A 16056-nucleotide genomic window follows, 5' to 3' on the forward strand; every position below is an offset into this window, starting at 1 on the left:
TTGGATGTACTTTTTTCCCTCGATCTACGTCCCTTGGGGCCATGCTGGCTTGGCGGTGCCGAAAAGCGCACTTTTGACCACCTCACGCAGGCATTCGTGCCGTGCATTGGCCGCTTGCTGGTCGCTGCGGTCAGTCAACTGAATACGTACGCGTCCTGTGCAATCTGCGCAAGCGGCTGCTTCAGCCTGCGGCGCTGCAGTTTCTCCACAAGCTGCTCTACCTCGCTGCCTTGCGCGCTCGGTGCATTGCGCGCCGTGTGTGCAAACTGGCTGCTGCCAGGAAGCATGCCAGCGCCTGCAATCCCAGCTGCCGACGCGCGCAAACGCTCGACCAGCATCGCCGTCTGCTGCACGTCAAGCGACCGCTGCAGCAGCGACGGGCTGGTTTCCAGCGTCGACGCCCAGTACTCGTTCCAGAGCAGCTCAAATACAGGGCGCATGGCTTTTGTCGTAAAGAGCTGCACGTCCAGCGCATAATACTTGTCTGCATGCGCGCCGTAGTCGGCCACCTTGCCGGCCGGGAGACTTGTGCGCTCCGCATTGCTGCCGTGCTCTGCCCGGTAGTCGCGTGGATATGTGCGGAATGCGCCGATGTCGACGCGGCCCATGGTCATGGTATGGCGGGGGTCGATCTGTGTGAGCGCTGCATGTACGTACGACTACCGCGACAAATGGATCCTGCTGCTGATTCGTCTCCTGCGTCTGTACATCAATTCCCGAAAGCCAGCAGCGGTAGCCGGGGTGTGAATGGTACCATCCGACGGCGTTCTGCGGCAGGGATACTCGGTTACACCCCTCCATGTAGGATACCATGTACTCGTACGCCTCGTTTTGTGCATTGACTCGCGTTTCCGTGCCGTGTACGGGCAGTGCAAATGCATCCATTATGTAGAAGGAATGCGACTCTGGCCGTACGGCGCCTTGCATGAGACCCATCACTTCCAGGTTTCCGCCTGCACGCGCATGCAGGACCATTTTCATGAGCGCGACGACGGAAATACGCACACGCCGAAAAAACGTCGCGTCGCTGCGCCATGGCGCATGCCGCAGCATGTCCTGGTATGCTTGGGGGTCGTACTCATAGATTTCGCGCGCCTCGTCGTCCAACGATATTACGTCGTTCAGCACTTCAAACGTGCGCCGCGCAGTCTCCGCACTGGCCATGGTAGAGAAAGGCACGTGCGAGCCATGAGACCAAATGGGCCCATTTGCCGTCCTGGCCTGTTGCCCCTCCACATGGAAGCATCGTGGCTCGCCGTGGGCGGCACGCTTGGCGCTGTTGCTGGCGCGTACCTCTTGTGGGCTCGCCGCGAGCGCAGCGTCCCAATTGCGCCGCTTGATGCTCCGCCTGCCGCACCCGGCTGGAAAGGCACGTTCCGTGACGCGAATGCGCTGCTGTTTGAGAACGGCACCGTCCACTGCTACGATCCAGCAACTGGCTACATACTTGGCGCATTCCCGGCAGACACGCCGTCCACGATTTCGGACAAAATCGGGCGTGCCGCTGAGGCCCAAGCTGTATGGAGGCGCTCTACATGGCGGGAGCGCCGCGAGGTGCTGCGCACGATGCAAGCATGGCTCATGCACGACATGGAAAGCGTCGTACGCGTTGCGTGCCGCGATACAGGCAAGACAATGATCGATGCTGCATTCGGCGAGCTGCTGACTACATGCTCCAAACTTGCGTGGACAATCCAGCACGGCGAGCGCGTGCTGCGCACCGAGACGCGGTCGGGCAATCTTCTCATGGCGCACAAACGGAGCACGGTGGTACACGAGCCACTCGGCGTGGTCGCGGCGTGCGTCTCGTGGAACTATCCCGTGCACAACATGCTGGGGCCAGTCATCAGCGCGCTGTTTGCGGGGAACGCCATCGTGATCAAAGCCTCCGAGCACGTGGCATGGTCGTCGCACCTGGTCTTGGATGCGGTGCGCCGGTGCCTGCGTGCGTGTGGCCATGCGCCCGAGCTTGTGCAGCTTGTCGTGTGCACGCCAGACGATGCAGCGCTGCTCACACGCGATCCGCGCCTCGCGCACATCACATTTATCGGCAGCGACGCCGTCGGACGCAAAGTCGCCGCGGCAGCAGCGCCGCAGCTCACCGCCACCACGCTGGAGCTCGGGGGAAAGGACCCAGCTGTGATCTTGGAAGGCACAGACATTGCTTTTTTTTCTTCCATGTTGATGCGCTCGTGCTTCCAGGCGATGGGCCAGAACTGTATCGGGATCGAGCGTTTTCTTGTGCACAGCGCCTTGGAAAGCAAGCTCCTCGACGCGATCCTCCCGCGGATCGCCGCATTGCGCTGCGGAAGCGCGCTCGATGAGACGCGGTTTGGAACACTCAGCACATGCAACGAGGATGCCATAGACTGTGGCGCGATGATCTCCGATGCGCGCTTCGCACACCTCGAAGCGCTCGTCGAGGAAGCCGTCGCCCAAGGCGCCACTTTGCACGTCGGGGGGCGCCGCATCCGCCATGAAACCTGGCCGCTTGGCCACTACTTTGCGCCGACCCTGCTGAGCCATGTAGCTCCTTGGATGCGGATCGCGCAAGAGGAAGCGTTTGCGCCGATTTTTCTCGTGATGCGCTTCGACACGCGCGAGGAAGCGATTGCGCTCGCCAACGGCGTCCCATATGGTCTTGGCGCGTCCGTGTTTGGACCGCGCCGTGCGGCATGCATGGACGTTGCCAACGCACTCCAGTGCGGCATGGTCAACATCAATGATTTCGGTATCTCGTACCTCAACCAAGGCCTGCCGTTCGGCGGGTGCAAAGACAGCGGCTACGGCCGATTTGCCGGCCCCGAGGGCCTCTTGGGCCTTACACAGCCGAAAGCCATCACAGAGGACCTTGCATTTGGGATCGTGCAGACGAGCATTCCGCCTGTTGTCGACTATCCTGTTCGCAACACGCAAAAAAGCTGGGCGTTTTTGCGCAGCCTCGTGCGTTTGGCATTCGGGAGTGTGGGAGAGCGTGTAAAAGGACTGGTTGGTATTGTGCAAGCTAGTCTATAATGGTATGTATCACGCTGGTTCCGGGAAAAAATCGGTCCCGTTCCAAGAGACCAGTTCGAGCGGGTGCGAAATGACTTTTTCGAGCGACCAGCAGCCGCCAGGGCCGCCACTGGAATACTTGAGCGCAAGCGCATTGCCAATCTCGTCACATGCAAGGAGCACGTCGTCAATATCTTGCTTGGTATGCGATGCACTCACGCAGAAACGCACGCGCGAGGAAATGAGTGGTGTTGCAGGGTATGCCACGACGACGACGACAATCGGCGGACGGCGAGGCAGCACTTTTTCGCCGCGTTCGTTGCTAACGTGCACATTGGAGTGCTCAAGCGTCGCCCCGTTCCAGTCTTTGTCCTCCGCCTCCCAGCGGACAGAGGGGGGGAGCGCCATGTGGCGGTTGAGCATCGCGACACTGAATGCATTCATCTTGCCGGGCTGGAAGAGGAGGAGCGGGACGACAGGCGAATCGCGGCTGCCCCAGACGATGAAGCCAAGCTTTCGGAGGCCGTGGTTCAGGTACCGCGCATTGAATGCGAGCCGCTCAAGCCGGTGCTGGCCCTCGACGCCGGCCAAAAAGTCAGCGCTAAAGCTCATCCAGCGGGGCATGAGCGCCATGGTCTCCTGACTTTGGCCTACGCGCATGATGGCGGCAATCGTCGCGATAATCTGCACCAGGACCGGCGGCGACATGGTCTCTGCGTATACGTTTGCGTGGTTTTTCATGCGAATGCGGTCGATTAGTTCCTTGCGCCCGGCAATGTAGCCACCCACAGCGCCAAACGACTTGGTAAACGTGCCCATGTGAATATCGACCAGGTCACGGTTAATGCCAAAGTAATCACACACACCGCCGCCTTGGGGACCGAGCGCCCCGATCGAGTGGGCTTCGTCGACATAGAGGTACACTTTGTAGCGCTTGGCGAGCTCGATAACTTTCGGCAGGTTGACAATCGTGCCTTCCATCGAGTAGAGACCCTCAACAAGAAGCAAAATCTTTTTCCAGGGGCGGTGCGAGCGCGGCTGGCCTTGGCTAATGCTCTCGCGCAGCAGCTCCTCAAGGCCAGAGAGGTCTGCGTGCTTGTATGTACGGATACTCGCGCCGCTAATGCGCACACCGGCACGCAGCGAGGTGTGGTTCAGCTCGTCAGAGATGATCAATGTGCCGGGGCCCGCAACAGCGGGAATTGTAGTCGAGTTTGTCGCGTAGCCCATGCTGACGAGCATGGCATCGTCGACGCGGAGGAAACGTGCGACCAGTTGTTCCGCCTGTTTTTGCAGGTCCAGGTAGCCACCACCAAGGCGTGTTCCACCGCTAGAGATCCCATAGAGATTTAGGCCTTTGTCTACGGCGTCTGCACACTCGCCATGGGACTGGGCAAAGCCAAGGTAGTTGTATGCACTGACGTTGAGTGCACGCGTTTTTCCGCCGGTAAGCTGGTACGAGTGGCCAAAGTCCTTCGTTCCGCGGTCCAACGTAATCACCGTGCGGCCACACACACCGGTCACAGGGCGATCAAAGCAGTAGTCAAGACGCACTTTGAGACGCCGGGTAAAGAAGCTGTCAAAGTCGGAGTTGAGCGCCGCATACCCGTCCCGTTCGCGCAAATTGATAAAATCTTTTTTGTAGAACCGCTTGCCAAAATAGTCGGCAATGTGACCCATAATGATCAGTGCAATGTAGCAAATGTAGGTGGAAAGCACGGTCGTGTAGCTCGGGCTGTCGTTTTCGTTCGTAAACGGTTTGTCTTCATCGTAGCTCGAGCGCCAGCGGTAGACCGGATTACTGCAGTGGCCGAATTCTGAATGCTGCAGCTTCGACTCCGCGACTAAGGCGCCAATGGACGACTGGTCCGGCGCGCCATTCTCTGCAGACATCCCGTCTAAAGCAATGGGTCTTGCGCTGCACCCCAAGGCTCTTTATGTCTCGGCCGAACCAACGGTACTGTCCCTTGGGTTGGGACCGACGCTGGTGCTGCAGCGAAAAACTAGTGCAAGCTACGTAGAGTGCACATGACTACAGTGTGTAGACGTTTACGCCTTGAGGCTACCACCCCGAGAGCTGCCCTTTGCTTGTTGGCGGTTGATCTGAGAGCCGGTGCCAGCAGCGGCACGGTTGGCCTTGCGCTCAGCCGCGCGCTCCTTCTTGGACTCTTTGGACTTGGCGAGCTGCTCCTTGCGGTTCGCCTCACGCACCTCGGGCTTCTGGTTACGGCGGGCGTTGATCGCGTCAATGCTCGCGCCGACAACACCGCGCTGGTGCTTGACGGTGCGGCGAGAGCGCTTCTTGGCGACCTCCTCGCTGACACCCTTCTTGTGCATCTTACGGTAGAGTTGGGTCCAGGCAATCTTGCGGGGGTTCTTGCGCTGCATAAACAGCGACTTGGCCTTGGAGGTGCCAAAACGGAATACCTGAATTGTTAGTACTGCATGCGGCAGCGTTGCATGTACAGAGCAGGGCAGTGGATCGACGAAAAAGGAGGCGATACGGGCCATGTCGATGAAACTGTGGAGTACATGGCATACACAGAATGTGATGGCATATGCTGTCAGTCATATAGAAGACAATGCTCCACACATTCTGTCCTGCACAGTCCTCGCAGAGCCTCACGCAGTCCTGCAAATGGAAATTCTTGTCCCACCGCCTCTCCAGACACGCCGCCATCCTCCTACACTACGCCCGCCACTCTGGCACTGCACACGCAAACGTCAGCTACACACCTTGCTGTCACCCCTGACGAAGGTCATACCATGACCGCTATGCAGTGTCAGCACTCGCTCTCCCAAGCGCGCGTCGCAATGCTCACATTGCGACTCGCCACGTATACGTACGGATAGATCTTATTGTTCGAGAACGAGCAAATCTCGACCTTCATCTGCAAAACAAAGCCAACACAGCGGCACACCGGTCAGCACATGCTCACACAATACGCGCCGCAATACCGCGCTACGGCAGCGCCAACACACATACCTTGATGAATACCTTGAAGAGGGTAGAGGTATGGAAGCCAAACGCGGTCAAGGTAAGCAAAACTATATCAGAACACGTGACATTAAGTGGAGCATATTATTTTCGCAAATCTCCGCCGGTCCGCGTGGCCGGGGCGTCGCACGGACGGCGCTCGCTTGCTAGTGTGCTTCTCCCAGCGCCGCCTTACAAACTGTCCTTTTTTCAAAACACAAGCAGTGGTGGATGGGGAAATCGTGGCGCCCCGTCCATCACACCTGCCGCCACGTCAGCCGCAAAGGTTTCTGGCGAGCAGGATATTGAGGTGTTGCCTGGAGCCACCGATACCGTCTCGGCGCTAGCCTTTTCGCCTACCGCCGACGTACTCGCGGTTTCGAGCTGGGACACGTACGTACGCATTTACCGCATCGACAAGACAAATGCACAGCCTGTACAGCCATGGCAGCAATATAACCACGAAGCACCGGTCATGGACGTGTGCTTCAACGCTGAAGGCACCAAGGTCATTTCCGGCGGCGCGGACAAGATGGCACGCTGCTTTGACCTGAATACAAACCAGACTTCCGTCGTTGCGCAGCACAACGATACAATTCGATGTGTGCGATGGATGGCCGCACTAGGCGGTGCGCTGGTGACCGGCAGCTGGGACAAGACTGTCAAGGTGTGGAAGATTGAGCCGCAGCCCACGCTGGTCACCTCGATCGATCTTCCGGAACGCGTATACGCTATGGATGTCATTGGCCCTGTCATCATCGTCGCAATGGCCGAGCGCAAGATTATGGCGTTCCAGATGAACGAGGCGACAGGTACAGCGCCGCAAGTTGTCGACCAGCTCAGCCCGCTGAAATACCAAACGAGGTGCCTCGCCGCGCTCCCCGACGGGGACGGATTCGCATTGGGCGGTACCGAGGGCCGTGTCGCCGTGCACTATTTCCATGACCCGCCGGACCCAAAAGACGGAAAGGTAAAAAAGTTTGCCTTCCGGTGCCACCGACGCGCGAATGCCGACCACTCCGACGTGCCGCGCAATGAGACACATCTATTCCCTGTCAACTGTATCAAGTTTAATTCGCAAGGCACGTTTGCGACGGGTGGCGGTGACGGGTCCATCAGTTTCTGGTGCAAGGCCAGCCGCACGCGTCTCAAGACGTTTGAGAACAAAGGCACACCTATGGCGCCAAAAGAAGTGTTCAAGACGAATCCGAATCGCTTGCCACTCACTGCAATTGCCTTTAATGCAGACGCGTCTATTTTTGCGTATGCACTTGGCTACGACTGGCACAAAGGCTACCAGAGCGCCACGAGCGAGTCACACGTATTTATCCACCCGGTCAACCCGGAAGATATCAAGAAGCGGCCGCAAAAGACGTAGTCGTGCGCGCGCTGTATCGATGCAGACCTCCACCTGTAGAAGCAACGGCTCCACACTTGCGCAAAACGCTGCTCCATTGTCCATGCGCGGTGCTGCAGGTGCTGTCCGCACTGTGCTGCGTAAGCGCACACACTCTGTAGTATATGGGCCACTATGCTTGCGCCCTGTGTGTTTATTCCATGTACGTCTGCGCATTATAACGAGCCACAGAGCAGTACACAGCGATGCGTTCGCAGTGCGTCCACAGCGTACGATACGCTTGAGACGCGCTCCTTTTCCATCATTGCGCATATCGACCACGGCAAATCAACGCTTGCCGACCGCCTGCTGGAGCATACCCAGACCATTCCCAGTGACGGAAGCAACAAGCAGGTTCTCGATAAACTCAAAGTCGAGCGCGAGCGCGGCATCACAGTCAAGTCGCAGGCAGTGAGCATGCTGTACAAAGATCCCAACCGCACCGATACCAAACCGATCCTGCTCAACTTGATTGATACTCCAGGTCATGTCGATGTACGTATTTACAGTCCTCACCCAGTTTGCCTACGAAGTCCGCCGAAGCCTCTCGGTGTGCCAATCTGCTCTGTTGGTCGTGGATGCCACGCGTACGTTGCCGCCTACTCATGTATAGAGGGAATCCAAGCACAGTCGATCTCCGTATTCAAGATTGCACAGCAGTGTGGCGTAAAGATCATCCCCGTGCTGAACAAGGTCGATTTGCCCGCCTCAAACCCTGCGCGGTGCGTTGCGCAGCTGAGCGATATATTGGGCATCGACATGGCCGATCCCGCGAATGCGCCGCTGCTGGTGAGTGCAAAAACAGGAGAGGGCGTCGACAAGGTGCTGCACGCTCTAATTTCGCGCACACAGCCGCTTTTAGGCGTCGAGGGCGGCGCGATAGAACAGCGCGGCCTGCACGGCCTACGCGCGCTCGTATTTGACAGCTGGTACGACAAGTACCGCGGCGTGATTGCACTGACGAGCATTGTGGATGGCGCCGTACGCAAAGGCGATCACATTGCATCGATGCACACGGGCAAAAAGTACGAAGTGTTGGATCTTGGCGTGCACCATCCAGGCCCCATTTCCACGCCGGTGTTGCGCAAAGGCCAGGTTGGGTGGATCATTACCAACATGAAAGACACGGAGGAAGCGAGCGTCGGCGACACTTTCCACCGCGTTGGCGAACGCATCGAGGCGCTGCCTGGGTTCCGCCCCGCGGTGCCGACGGTGTTTGCCGGCATCTTTCCCACCGCCAAGACCGACTTTCTCAAGCTCGAGGACGCCATTCAGCGGCTTGCGATCAATGACCGCTCCATCACGATGCAGCGCGAATCCATGATGGCGCTTGGCCAGGGCTACCGCCTCGGCTTCCTCGGCACCCTGCACCTGGACGTGTTTCGCCAAAGGCTCGAGGACGAGTACGGACACGAGATCATAGTCACGACTCCCACGGTGCCCTTTCGCATCACGTACAAAAACGGTGCGCAAGTCCTCTGCTCCAACCCCGTCGAATTTCCCGACGAGTCTGTGCGAAAAACGCACGTTGCGGATATGCAAGAGCCGACCGTGCTCGGCTCGCTGGTATGCCCCGAGGAATACACTGGCGCAATGATGGAGCTGTGTGCAGAGCACCGCGGCGAACAGCTCGACATCGACTTCTCCAATGCAGGCGCCACGCAAGTGCATATGCTGTACAAACTTCCGCTAGCCGAAGTCGTAACCGACGTACGTGTCCCCCCACTTACCCCAGTTCTTTGACAAGCTCAAATCGCGCTCTTCTGGATTTGCCTCGTTCGACTACGAGGACGGCGACTATGCGTCATCTGACCTGATCAAGCTGCGTTTCCTCGTGGCCAATGCGCCGGTAGACGCCTTGGAGCTCGTACTGCATCGCTCCAAGGCGGTGCAGTATGCGCGAATGTGGGTTAAGAAACTCAAGGACGCCATCCCGCGCCAGCAATTCGAGATCAAGATCCAGGCATGTGCTGGCAGCAAAGTGCTTGCGAGCGAGACACAGAGTGCATACCGCAAAGACGTCACCGCAGGACTGTACGGCGGGCATTATGAGCGCAAGCTCAAGCATCTAAATAAACAAAAAGAGGGCAAGAAGAAGCTCAAGGCCATGTCGCTGGGCAGGGTGCGTGTGCCGCAAGAGGTGTTTGTGAAGATCCTCGATACGCGCAAGAAATAGACAGACAGTCTATGGTACACTATCAAAACGACATGGTCTGGCTAGCAACGTACAAGGTTGCCGAGACGACAAGGGCCGCAGTCAGGCAAATGTTAAAGCGAAGCGCATCAGCAGCGTTCTCCGTGGTATTGCCCTTGCCATCGCCCAGCATGTCACTCAGTGCGCCGCCGGAGGAGGACTCGTTGGAGCCGGTGACGGCGGGTTCGACGGTATCCTTGCCGTTGGACTGGATGAAGGGCAGGTCGCCAACGGCCGGTGTAAAGTTACCAGGCTTGGTGTTGTTCTTCTTGCCGTCCCAACAGTACTTTTGTAAGCACTGTTGGCAGTTTTGAGGAATTGGTTGCTTAGACCGCTGCAAGGGGCGGAGGATCGAGGCACAGGCAAGGCACTCGTGCCAGTCGTCCATCTGGCCGCCCATCGTAGCGACATTAAAGCCATTGTCCAGCATGTTCTGTTGGTCTGTGGGGTTGTATCCCAGCTGGAAGGTGCTCGTATTGGCATAGGCACTGTAGGGATAGCTTGCCAAGTACACAATCAGGGGCGGCAGTGGGTTCACGGCGGTGTCTTTGTTGATGATATCGTTCGAGCCGTCGCATCCAAAAAATGTCGGGCGCGTGTTGAGGCCTTCGTTGACGATGGTGTCAACATCGGGGACGTTGGGGTAGGCGATGTTGGAAAATTCCTTGAGCTGCATGCGCTTGCGCGTCTCGACCAGCGCAGAGCCGTTCGGCCAGGACGAGCCGGTGTCGGCACTGCCGTCCATGGCGACAATCATGTCGATAGGGCGCGCAGGCTGCAATAACGGCTCCAAGGGGATGTTCTGGTTCGCCTCGCCACCATCGACAAGGTACACGTCGCCCACGACCTGGAAGGGGTTCTCGTTTTTGCGGTAGCCCGTAAAAGGGTTCGGCACGGACGCGACGTCGTTCAGCTCCTTGTCGAGGTCGTGGAAAAAGGAGTTCAGCACGCCCTTAAGTACGCTCGACGAGTTGTCCTGCAGCAGCTTGAGGTAGGCGGCGTTGAAGAGCGTGCTCGAGCTACCGACGACAAAGCCAAAGTTGTCGAAGCCGTTAATGCAGTGCTTGTCATCCGCAGCGGGCATACCATTGTTCATGGGCGTGCCTACGTAGCTGGTGGGGAAGAAAGCATTCACACCGTGCTTCCAAGAGCCAAACTCGAACGGATTCCACTCAAAGTAGGTCGCATTCCTGTTCACCCACGTCTCGCCGGGCTGGCGGCCAATGGTAAGCGCAATGGGGAAGGGGTACATGGCATCCTTGAAGTTTTGCGTGCGCGTGATGTCCGACATGGTCGTTGCCTGGCCGTGCTTCTCGTACATGGTGTCGTTCAAAAGGTGGTAGGACAGCGCACGCCCCCAGAGATCGACAATGGCAGTTTCAAAGCCAGCATCCTTCTTGTCGTCAACATCGTGAAAGAGATCCAAGTAGAAAGAAACAAGGTTGTCCGAAGGGAAAATAAGGTTGTTTTTCAGATCCATAAACTTGTCCACCATGGACTGTGGCGTCGCCCAGTTGTTGATGGCCAGCGCGCCAGTGGCCCAGGAGCCGCCCGAAAGGCCCGCAACATAGTCAGTCGCTTGCAAAAGACCACCGACACCGCGCTGCTTCGCCGTCTCGTTTCGGCCATCGAAGCCCTGGACCATGGCCAGGCCGTCAAGCATCGCACGGTAGCCTCCGCCACTGATGGCAAATGCGACAGAAGGCTGATTCTTGTTCAAGAAGTCATCAATGGAGCCAGGAAGACCGCCCGCGCCTGTGATGTTGGCGCGTGTCAGCCAATCGGCCCAGGCACCACGAATCTGCTGCTTGTGCTTGTTCATGTACCCGGCTTCGTCGGGACTCATGGTGTGGTCCGACGAGTTGCGGATGAAACCGACGTAGTTGTTGCCTTTGGGCTGCTCAGGGCACTGCACATGGCCGGGCGAGTACTTTCCGGTCGGCGACGAGCGGCGCCGCATCGTCTGCTTGTCCTGCAAAAACTGCTGGCCGGCCTCGTGCATTGCTTTGCGCAATTCCTCGGCATCGTGCCCGCTAAGCATCGCCTTCATCTCGGCATCCGAGAGCATCAAACTGCCACTTTCATTAAAGCTGTAAGCACCGACATGTCCGCCAGCGAGCAAACACACCGCAAATGCGGTGCAGGCAAACCACTTCATCGTTAGGGATAAAACAGGGTCACGAGGGTGGCGCTATGCATGCGCCCTATATTCCGGCTACCGGGTTTCGTGCATGCAGCACGCATATTATTTCCGCGTTTGTTCGCCCTGCATATTTCCCCGTGGCGCTGGGTGCCACAACGTGGTGAGGGTGGTGGACTGTGCGCCGCGCGCTTTTTTGCGCGGCGGCAGCAGGCCGTCCAGATGGCTTGTCTCGTTCTGTTTGATCACACGCAGGTAGGGCGTTTTAGTTTCGTCAAGGTGCACGGCGAGTGTAAAAAGTCCCGTGTTTTCGCTCCGTATATAGAATGCATCTGCGCCGCGGCGCAGATGCGGCGCATGGATGCTGAGAAATGCATTGATCCATTGCCCGTGCGAGACAAGCACAAGGTGGGGGACATTATCGTCGTCTGACCGGGCGCGTTTCTCAAAGGTAGAGCTCTGCTGGCCAGCGCAGTGCGCTGCGTACGCAACGAGCCACTGTATCCACTTTTGACTCGCGAGCGCGACGCGCTTTGTGAAGCTGGCTTGGGTATCGCCGCGCTCTTTGGTCACGCATGGAAAACCATCCACAGGCTTTCCTTGCCGCGTGCCTTCTGCCTTGCCGAAATGCCGCTCCGAGAGGCCAGCATCCAGCAGGACCGTGGCTTCTAGCGCTTCTGTAGGCGCAGGCACCGACGCGACGCGCGACGCATACGTCGTTCCTGTATCATCAGATACAGCAATCGAGCACCCCTGTGCAATGGCATCAGAAGTCTTACGGGCACGGCCTATCGGGCTCGCAACAATCAAATGCGGCTGCGGAAGACCGAAACTGTTCGCCGCCTCGTCGCAGGGACGCCATGCCGCCTCGAGTCGTTGCACCTGCTGCACGCCATTGCGCGAAAGCGGTGCATCGGTGATTCCTTGCAATACCCGCTGCGCATTTGCTTCTGACTGGGCATGCCTGACCAATGTGAGGAACGCGACGGGCGGCGAAGCAGGCATGCAGACGAGGAGAAAGTCGCAGTTGCTATGTGGAGGCTATTCCGAAAAGCGCAGCTCCGAGATGCGGTCGGCAGCGTAGATGTCTTTGTACTCGTCGTAGAGGCCTTGTAGCGCACGTATATATTGCGCGTGCACCTCGGCAACAACTTCATTCTTTGGGTTTGCCAAATGCGGTACCTGGATGGGCCTTCCGACCACAACATGGATGGGTCGCATATAGGGGAAGATTCCATAGTGCTGCGGCATCACACCGCGACCGACAATAAGGGGAATGGTGAACATGAAAATAGATTTGAATTTCTGTTGAAACCAGTAGAGCCAGCTTCCGCTGTTGTTCTCGGCCTGCATGTAAATATCATTCTCGCCAAAGGCTAGGACGGGAACGAGGTCGGAGCTGTGGTGAGCATGGTGCGGTACGTACCCAGTTCGTATCGCGACACGAACAAAACCAAAGCGGCGCTTCAGTGTCAGGTTCAGCTCTCCCGGACGCGAATTCAAACTTTCTTGTGCGCCGCCGACGACAATTAAAATGGCGTTCCCGGGCCCTTTCCGCAAGATTCTTTCGCACGCTACCTTGGCCACAGAGCAGAATCCCAATCCGAGTAAAATCTCGCGGTACAGCGGCATATTAAAATTGGATGCAAGGGTGAGCACATGCATCGTGATGCCCGGAAACATCTTGCCGAACCCGCAGGCTTCTGTGGCGAACGAAGTCACAGCGCCGAACCCGATAATCCCATGCGGATGGTAGGCAAACAGGTAGCTGCGATTCGGATCCAAATCGACCGACTTTACCAAAGAAATCGGGAAGTAGGATCGCATCCAGCGGAATGGCGCACTGGACCGCAGCCATTGCAATCGTCTCTTCCCGATATTCGGTGCGTCGTCAATCATCAAAATCCACAGCAGATAGGGGATAATAACTACCCATAACATACGAATCGTGCTGATATTAGAAGCAAATATACACGCACCACAACACGAAGAAGAAACCCATGAATGCAAACGGCATGACGGCCCATAAAAGCACACCGGCAGTGCGCAGGGGATGCCAGAACAAAGGGATCTGCTCATCCATACGCATGATCTTCCGAACACGTCCATAATCCGTATTTTCCGGCACGGCGCTCTCTCTACGCGCCGCATCCGAGCTTGCAACCACTTCGGCCCGACTCTGCATGATCTGGGGCCAACCTGCAGCCCGCTGCGCCCCCGCCCCATCCGTGCGAGGTCACGTGATATCCACGCAGCATCAACACGCCGCGCCGTATCTGTCGCCATGCAGCCGTTTCGGGCGCCACAGGGAGCGCCGGCGGGGATGCGCGGCATGCGCGATGCAGGTGACGGGCGTACGACGTCGTCCAACATGGGGCGGCGTATTGTATCTAAAGGTCTTGCGCGCACGCAGCAGCGCGCTGCGGAGCTTGGCACGATGCCGGCGCTCGAAGTCGACACCACGAGCTTTGAAGAGTGGATGAAGATGGCGACAGACAATGTAGGTGTTTATGCCACTGATCACAGAAAATCAATGCTGCGAATACGTGGTCTTTTGCGCTGATCGACTACTTCCACGACATGTCGCTGCTGCGCAACGACTCTGGCGACGGCTCGATTAATTTTCAAAAAGCTTCTTGCACTCTAGACGGGTGTGTCAAGGTCTGGACAAGCCGTGTGGATAGTGTTATGGCGGAGACGGGGCGCCTGTTGAGTGGGCTACAGGACGAAGAAGAAGGCGCACAAGACAGAGCTGACGAGGAGCAAGCCGCAGACGACGGCGACGAGAGCGATGCGGCGGTAGGCCGCACGAGCAAGCGGCGCCGCGCAAAAGAGACCACGCTTGCAAGCAGCTTTGCGCAGCTCCAGGCAAAACGCTTTGACCTCGAGTTTTCCGTGGATCCTCTGTTTAAAAAGACGAGCGCCGATTTTGACGAAGGCGGTGCGGGCGGCCTTTTGATGAATCACTTGCACGTTGACGACGGCATGAAGGTCGTGTTTGACGCATCCGACGTCGCTGCTGTTGTAGAGGACAGCGCTGCGGAAAGCGAGGTGGCTGAGGAAGCGTGCGACGCCACTGCCGAACAAGCCGTGGACATCGACGCACTGCGCAACATACTCTTGCTTGCCGCCGCACACACTGATCCAGCGCAAGCGAACCAAACGCTTGAAGCAATCCTCCAGTCGCGCATACTGTGCCCGTCGATATCCACGTTCCGCTTTTCGGACGACAACGATGCACAGCTGCCGAGCATGCCGACCGACGAGCATGCAGAGATGGCTAGTTTTGAGCTGGATATGGACGACGGGATGCCACTCCACGAGGAAGAGGAAGACTTTTTCGACGGACACGCCGCCATCGACGACGCGCCCGAGTTTGACGTGGCCTTCATGCACAATACGGACCTCGCGCATGACGATCCGCCGAGCACGGCGCCGCAGGGGCACGATATGCTGTTTGACTACTTTGACAACCGCATGAAGAAGAATTGGGCGGGCCCCGAGCACTGGAAGATGGCGCGGATCAACTTTGCCGCGCTGCAAAAAGAGCGTGGCCCTGCAGCGTCGGTGCCCACGGAAGAAAAGCCCAAGGCTCGGCGCAAGGAAGCGCTCGTGATCGACTTTTTTTCCAACGATGCGGCGCAATCGGCAAACGCGCTTTTCGCGGCGAGTGCGACGCCTGCGAGCATCAAAATGCCCAAGGCCGCACAGAACAACACCGCGACGCACCTCTTGCCCGATGACCAACACTACAACTCGAAGCGCCTCTTGCGCCTCTTTTTGAAACCCAAAGCAGCCATTCTTCTGCAGAACAGGCACGTCTTGCGCGAACCGAGCGCGTTTGGCGACGAGTGGGCCGATGCCTGCGACGACGCCGCATTCCAAACGGATCTTTTCCAAGAAAACGATCCGTACGACGACGTGCTTGCTCCGCCGCCATTTGCACAGGACGAGTATGATTTGGAAGACGGCATTGATCCTCTGCGCAAAGTGCGTCCAGAATATGTCGAGTATGCGAAACGTGCAAAGCAGTTGGATGTGAAGCGCCTCAAAGACAATATTTGGCGGCAGCTCCAGCCCGAGGATACGCCGCCGCAGGATGTACCGTTTGGAGCGGTGTTGAACGGACTTGGGCAGCTGTATCCCAAGCCGCGGTTGGAAGAGATCAGCACCTCGTTTTGTTTCATATGTCTTTTGCATCTCGCCAACGAGGAAGGGCTCGCGATTGATGTCCATGCAGCGCAGGATGCGTCGCTGCAAGAGGCCGTAGCACTTGATGACGACGAGAGCGACGAGGCCAAGGTTGGCCGTATAGACCAGCTGTATGTAAGCCACGACGCGTCACTGTAATAGCA

At 57.7% G+C, this 16056-nt stretch overlaps 10 protein-coding genes across 10 annotated transcripts; 4 read left to right on the forward strand and 6 right to left on the reverse strand.

Annotated features, from left to right (window-relative positions):
- Positions 1 to 24: 24 nt before the first annotated feature.
- Positions 25 to 1164, reverse strand: RRI1 (COP9 signalosome catalytic subunit rri1; the record flags this gene model as incomplete). Its single annotated transcript, XM_056206518.1, has 3 exons — positions 25 to 124; positions 151 to 632; positions 658 to 1164. The coding sequence occupies 3 exons, from the start codon at positions 1162 to 1164 to the stop codon at positions 25 to 27; spliced, it is 1089 nt and encodes a 362-aa protein (XP_056062493.1).
- Positions 1165 to 1236: 72 nt separating this feature from the next.
- On the forward strand, positions 1237 to 3015 carry MSC7 (Meiotic Sister-Chromatid recombination aldehyde dehydrogenase; the record flags this gene model as incomplete). Its single annotated transcript, XM_056206519.1, has 1 exon — positions 1237 to 3015. The coding sequence occupies one exon, from the start codon at positions 1237 to 1239 to the stop codon at positions 3013 to 3015; it is 1779 nt and encodes a 592-aa protein (XP_056062494.1).
- Positions 3016 to 3024: 9 nt separating this feature from the next.
- On the reverse strand, positions 3025 to 4887 carry LCB2 (serine C-palmitoyltransferase; the record flags this gene model as incomplete). The annotated part of the gene is made up of 1 exon (XM_056206520.1): positions 3025 to 4887. One exon carries the CDS (start codon positions 4885 to 4887, stop codon positions 3025 to 3027), a length of 1863 nt encoding a protein of 620 aa, XP_056062495.1.
- Positions 4888 to 5043: 156 nt separating this feature from the next.
- RPL24 (60S ribosomal protein L24) lies at positions 5044 to 5505 on the reverse strand (the record flags this gene model as incomplete). Its single annotated transcript, XM_056206521.1, has 1 exon — positions 5044 to 5505. The coding sequence occupies one exon, from the start codon at positions 5503 to 5505 to the stop codon at positions 5044 to 5046; it is 462 nt and encodes a 153-aa protein (XP_056062496.1).
- A 505-nt stretch (positions 5506 to 6010) lies between these two features.
- On the forward strand, positions 6011 to 7349 carry GLE2 (RNA export factor gle2; the record flags this gene model as incomplete). The annotated part of the gene is made up of 2 exons (XM_056206522.1): positions 6011 to 6032; positions 6157 to 7349. 2 exons carry the CDS (start codon positions 6011 to 6013, stop codon positions 7347 to 7349), a joined length of 1215 nt encoding a protein of 404 aa, XP_056062497.1.
- An 82-nt stretch (positions 7350 to 7431) lies between these two features.
- Positions 7432 to 9543, forward strand: GUF1 (Translation factor guf1 mitochondrial; the record flags this gene model as incomplete). The annotated part of the gene is made up of 5 exons (XM_056206523.1): positions 7432 to 7468; positions 7597 to 7862; positions 7888 to 7954; positions 7981 to 9077; positions 9103 to 9543. The coding sequence occupies 5 exons, from the start codon at positions 7432 to 7434 to the stop codon at positions 9541 to 9543; spliced, it is 1908 nt and encodes a 635-aa protein (XP_056062498.1).
- A 22-nt stretch (positions 9544 to 9565) lies between these two features.
- MVES1_001683 (lysophospholipase) lies at positions 9566 to 11719 on the reverse strand (the record flags this gene model as incomplete). The annotated part of the gene is made up of 1 exon (XM_056206524.1): positions 9566 to 11719. The coding sequence occupies one exon, from the start codon at positions 11717 to 11719 to the stop codon at positions 9566 to 9568; it is 2154 nt and encodes a 717-aa protein (XP_056062499.1).
- Positions 11720 to 11806: 87 nt separating this feature from the next.
- Positions 11807 to 12706, reverse strand: MVES1_001684 (uncharacterized protein; the record flags this gene model as incomplete). The annotated part of the gene is made up of 1 exon (XM_056206525.1): positions 11807 to 12706. The coding sequence occupies one exon, from the start codon at positions 12704 to 12706 to the stop codon at positions 11807 to 11809; it is 900 nt and encodes a 299-aa protein (XP_056062500.1).
- A 36-nt stretch (positions 12707 to 12742) lies between these two features.
- DGA1 (2-acylglycerol O-acyltransferase) lies at positions 12743 to 13886 on the reverse strand (the record flags this gene model as incomplete). The annotated part of the gene is made up of 2 exons (XM_056206526.1): positions 12743 to 13652; positions 13681 to 13886. 2 exons carry the CDS (start codon positions 13884 to 13886, stop codon positions 12743 to 12745), a joined length of 1116 nt encoding a protein of 371 aa, XP_056062501.1.
- A 99-nt stretch (positions 13887 to 13985) lies between these two features.
- On the forward strand, positions 13986 to 16051 carry MVES1_001686 (uncharacterized protein; the record flags this gene model as incomplete). The annotated part of the gene is made up of 2 exons (XM_056206527.1): positions 13986 to 14201; positions 14228 to 16051. 2 exons carry the CDS (start codon positions 13986 to 13988, stop codon positions 16049 to 16051), a joined length of 2040 nt encoding a protein of 679 aa, XP_056062502.1.
- Between the last annotated feature and the right edge of the window lie 5 nt (positions 16052 to 16056).

This window comes from Malassezia vespertilionis, chromosome 3 (genome assembly GCF_029542925.1).
Source record: "Malassezia vespertilionis chromosome 3, complete sequence".
NCBI classification, from domain to species: Eukaryota; Fungi; Basidiomycota; class Malasseziomycetes; order Malasseziales; family Malasseziaceae; genus Malassezia; species Malassezia vespertilionis.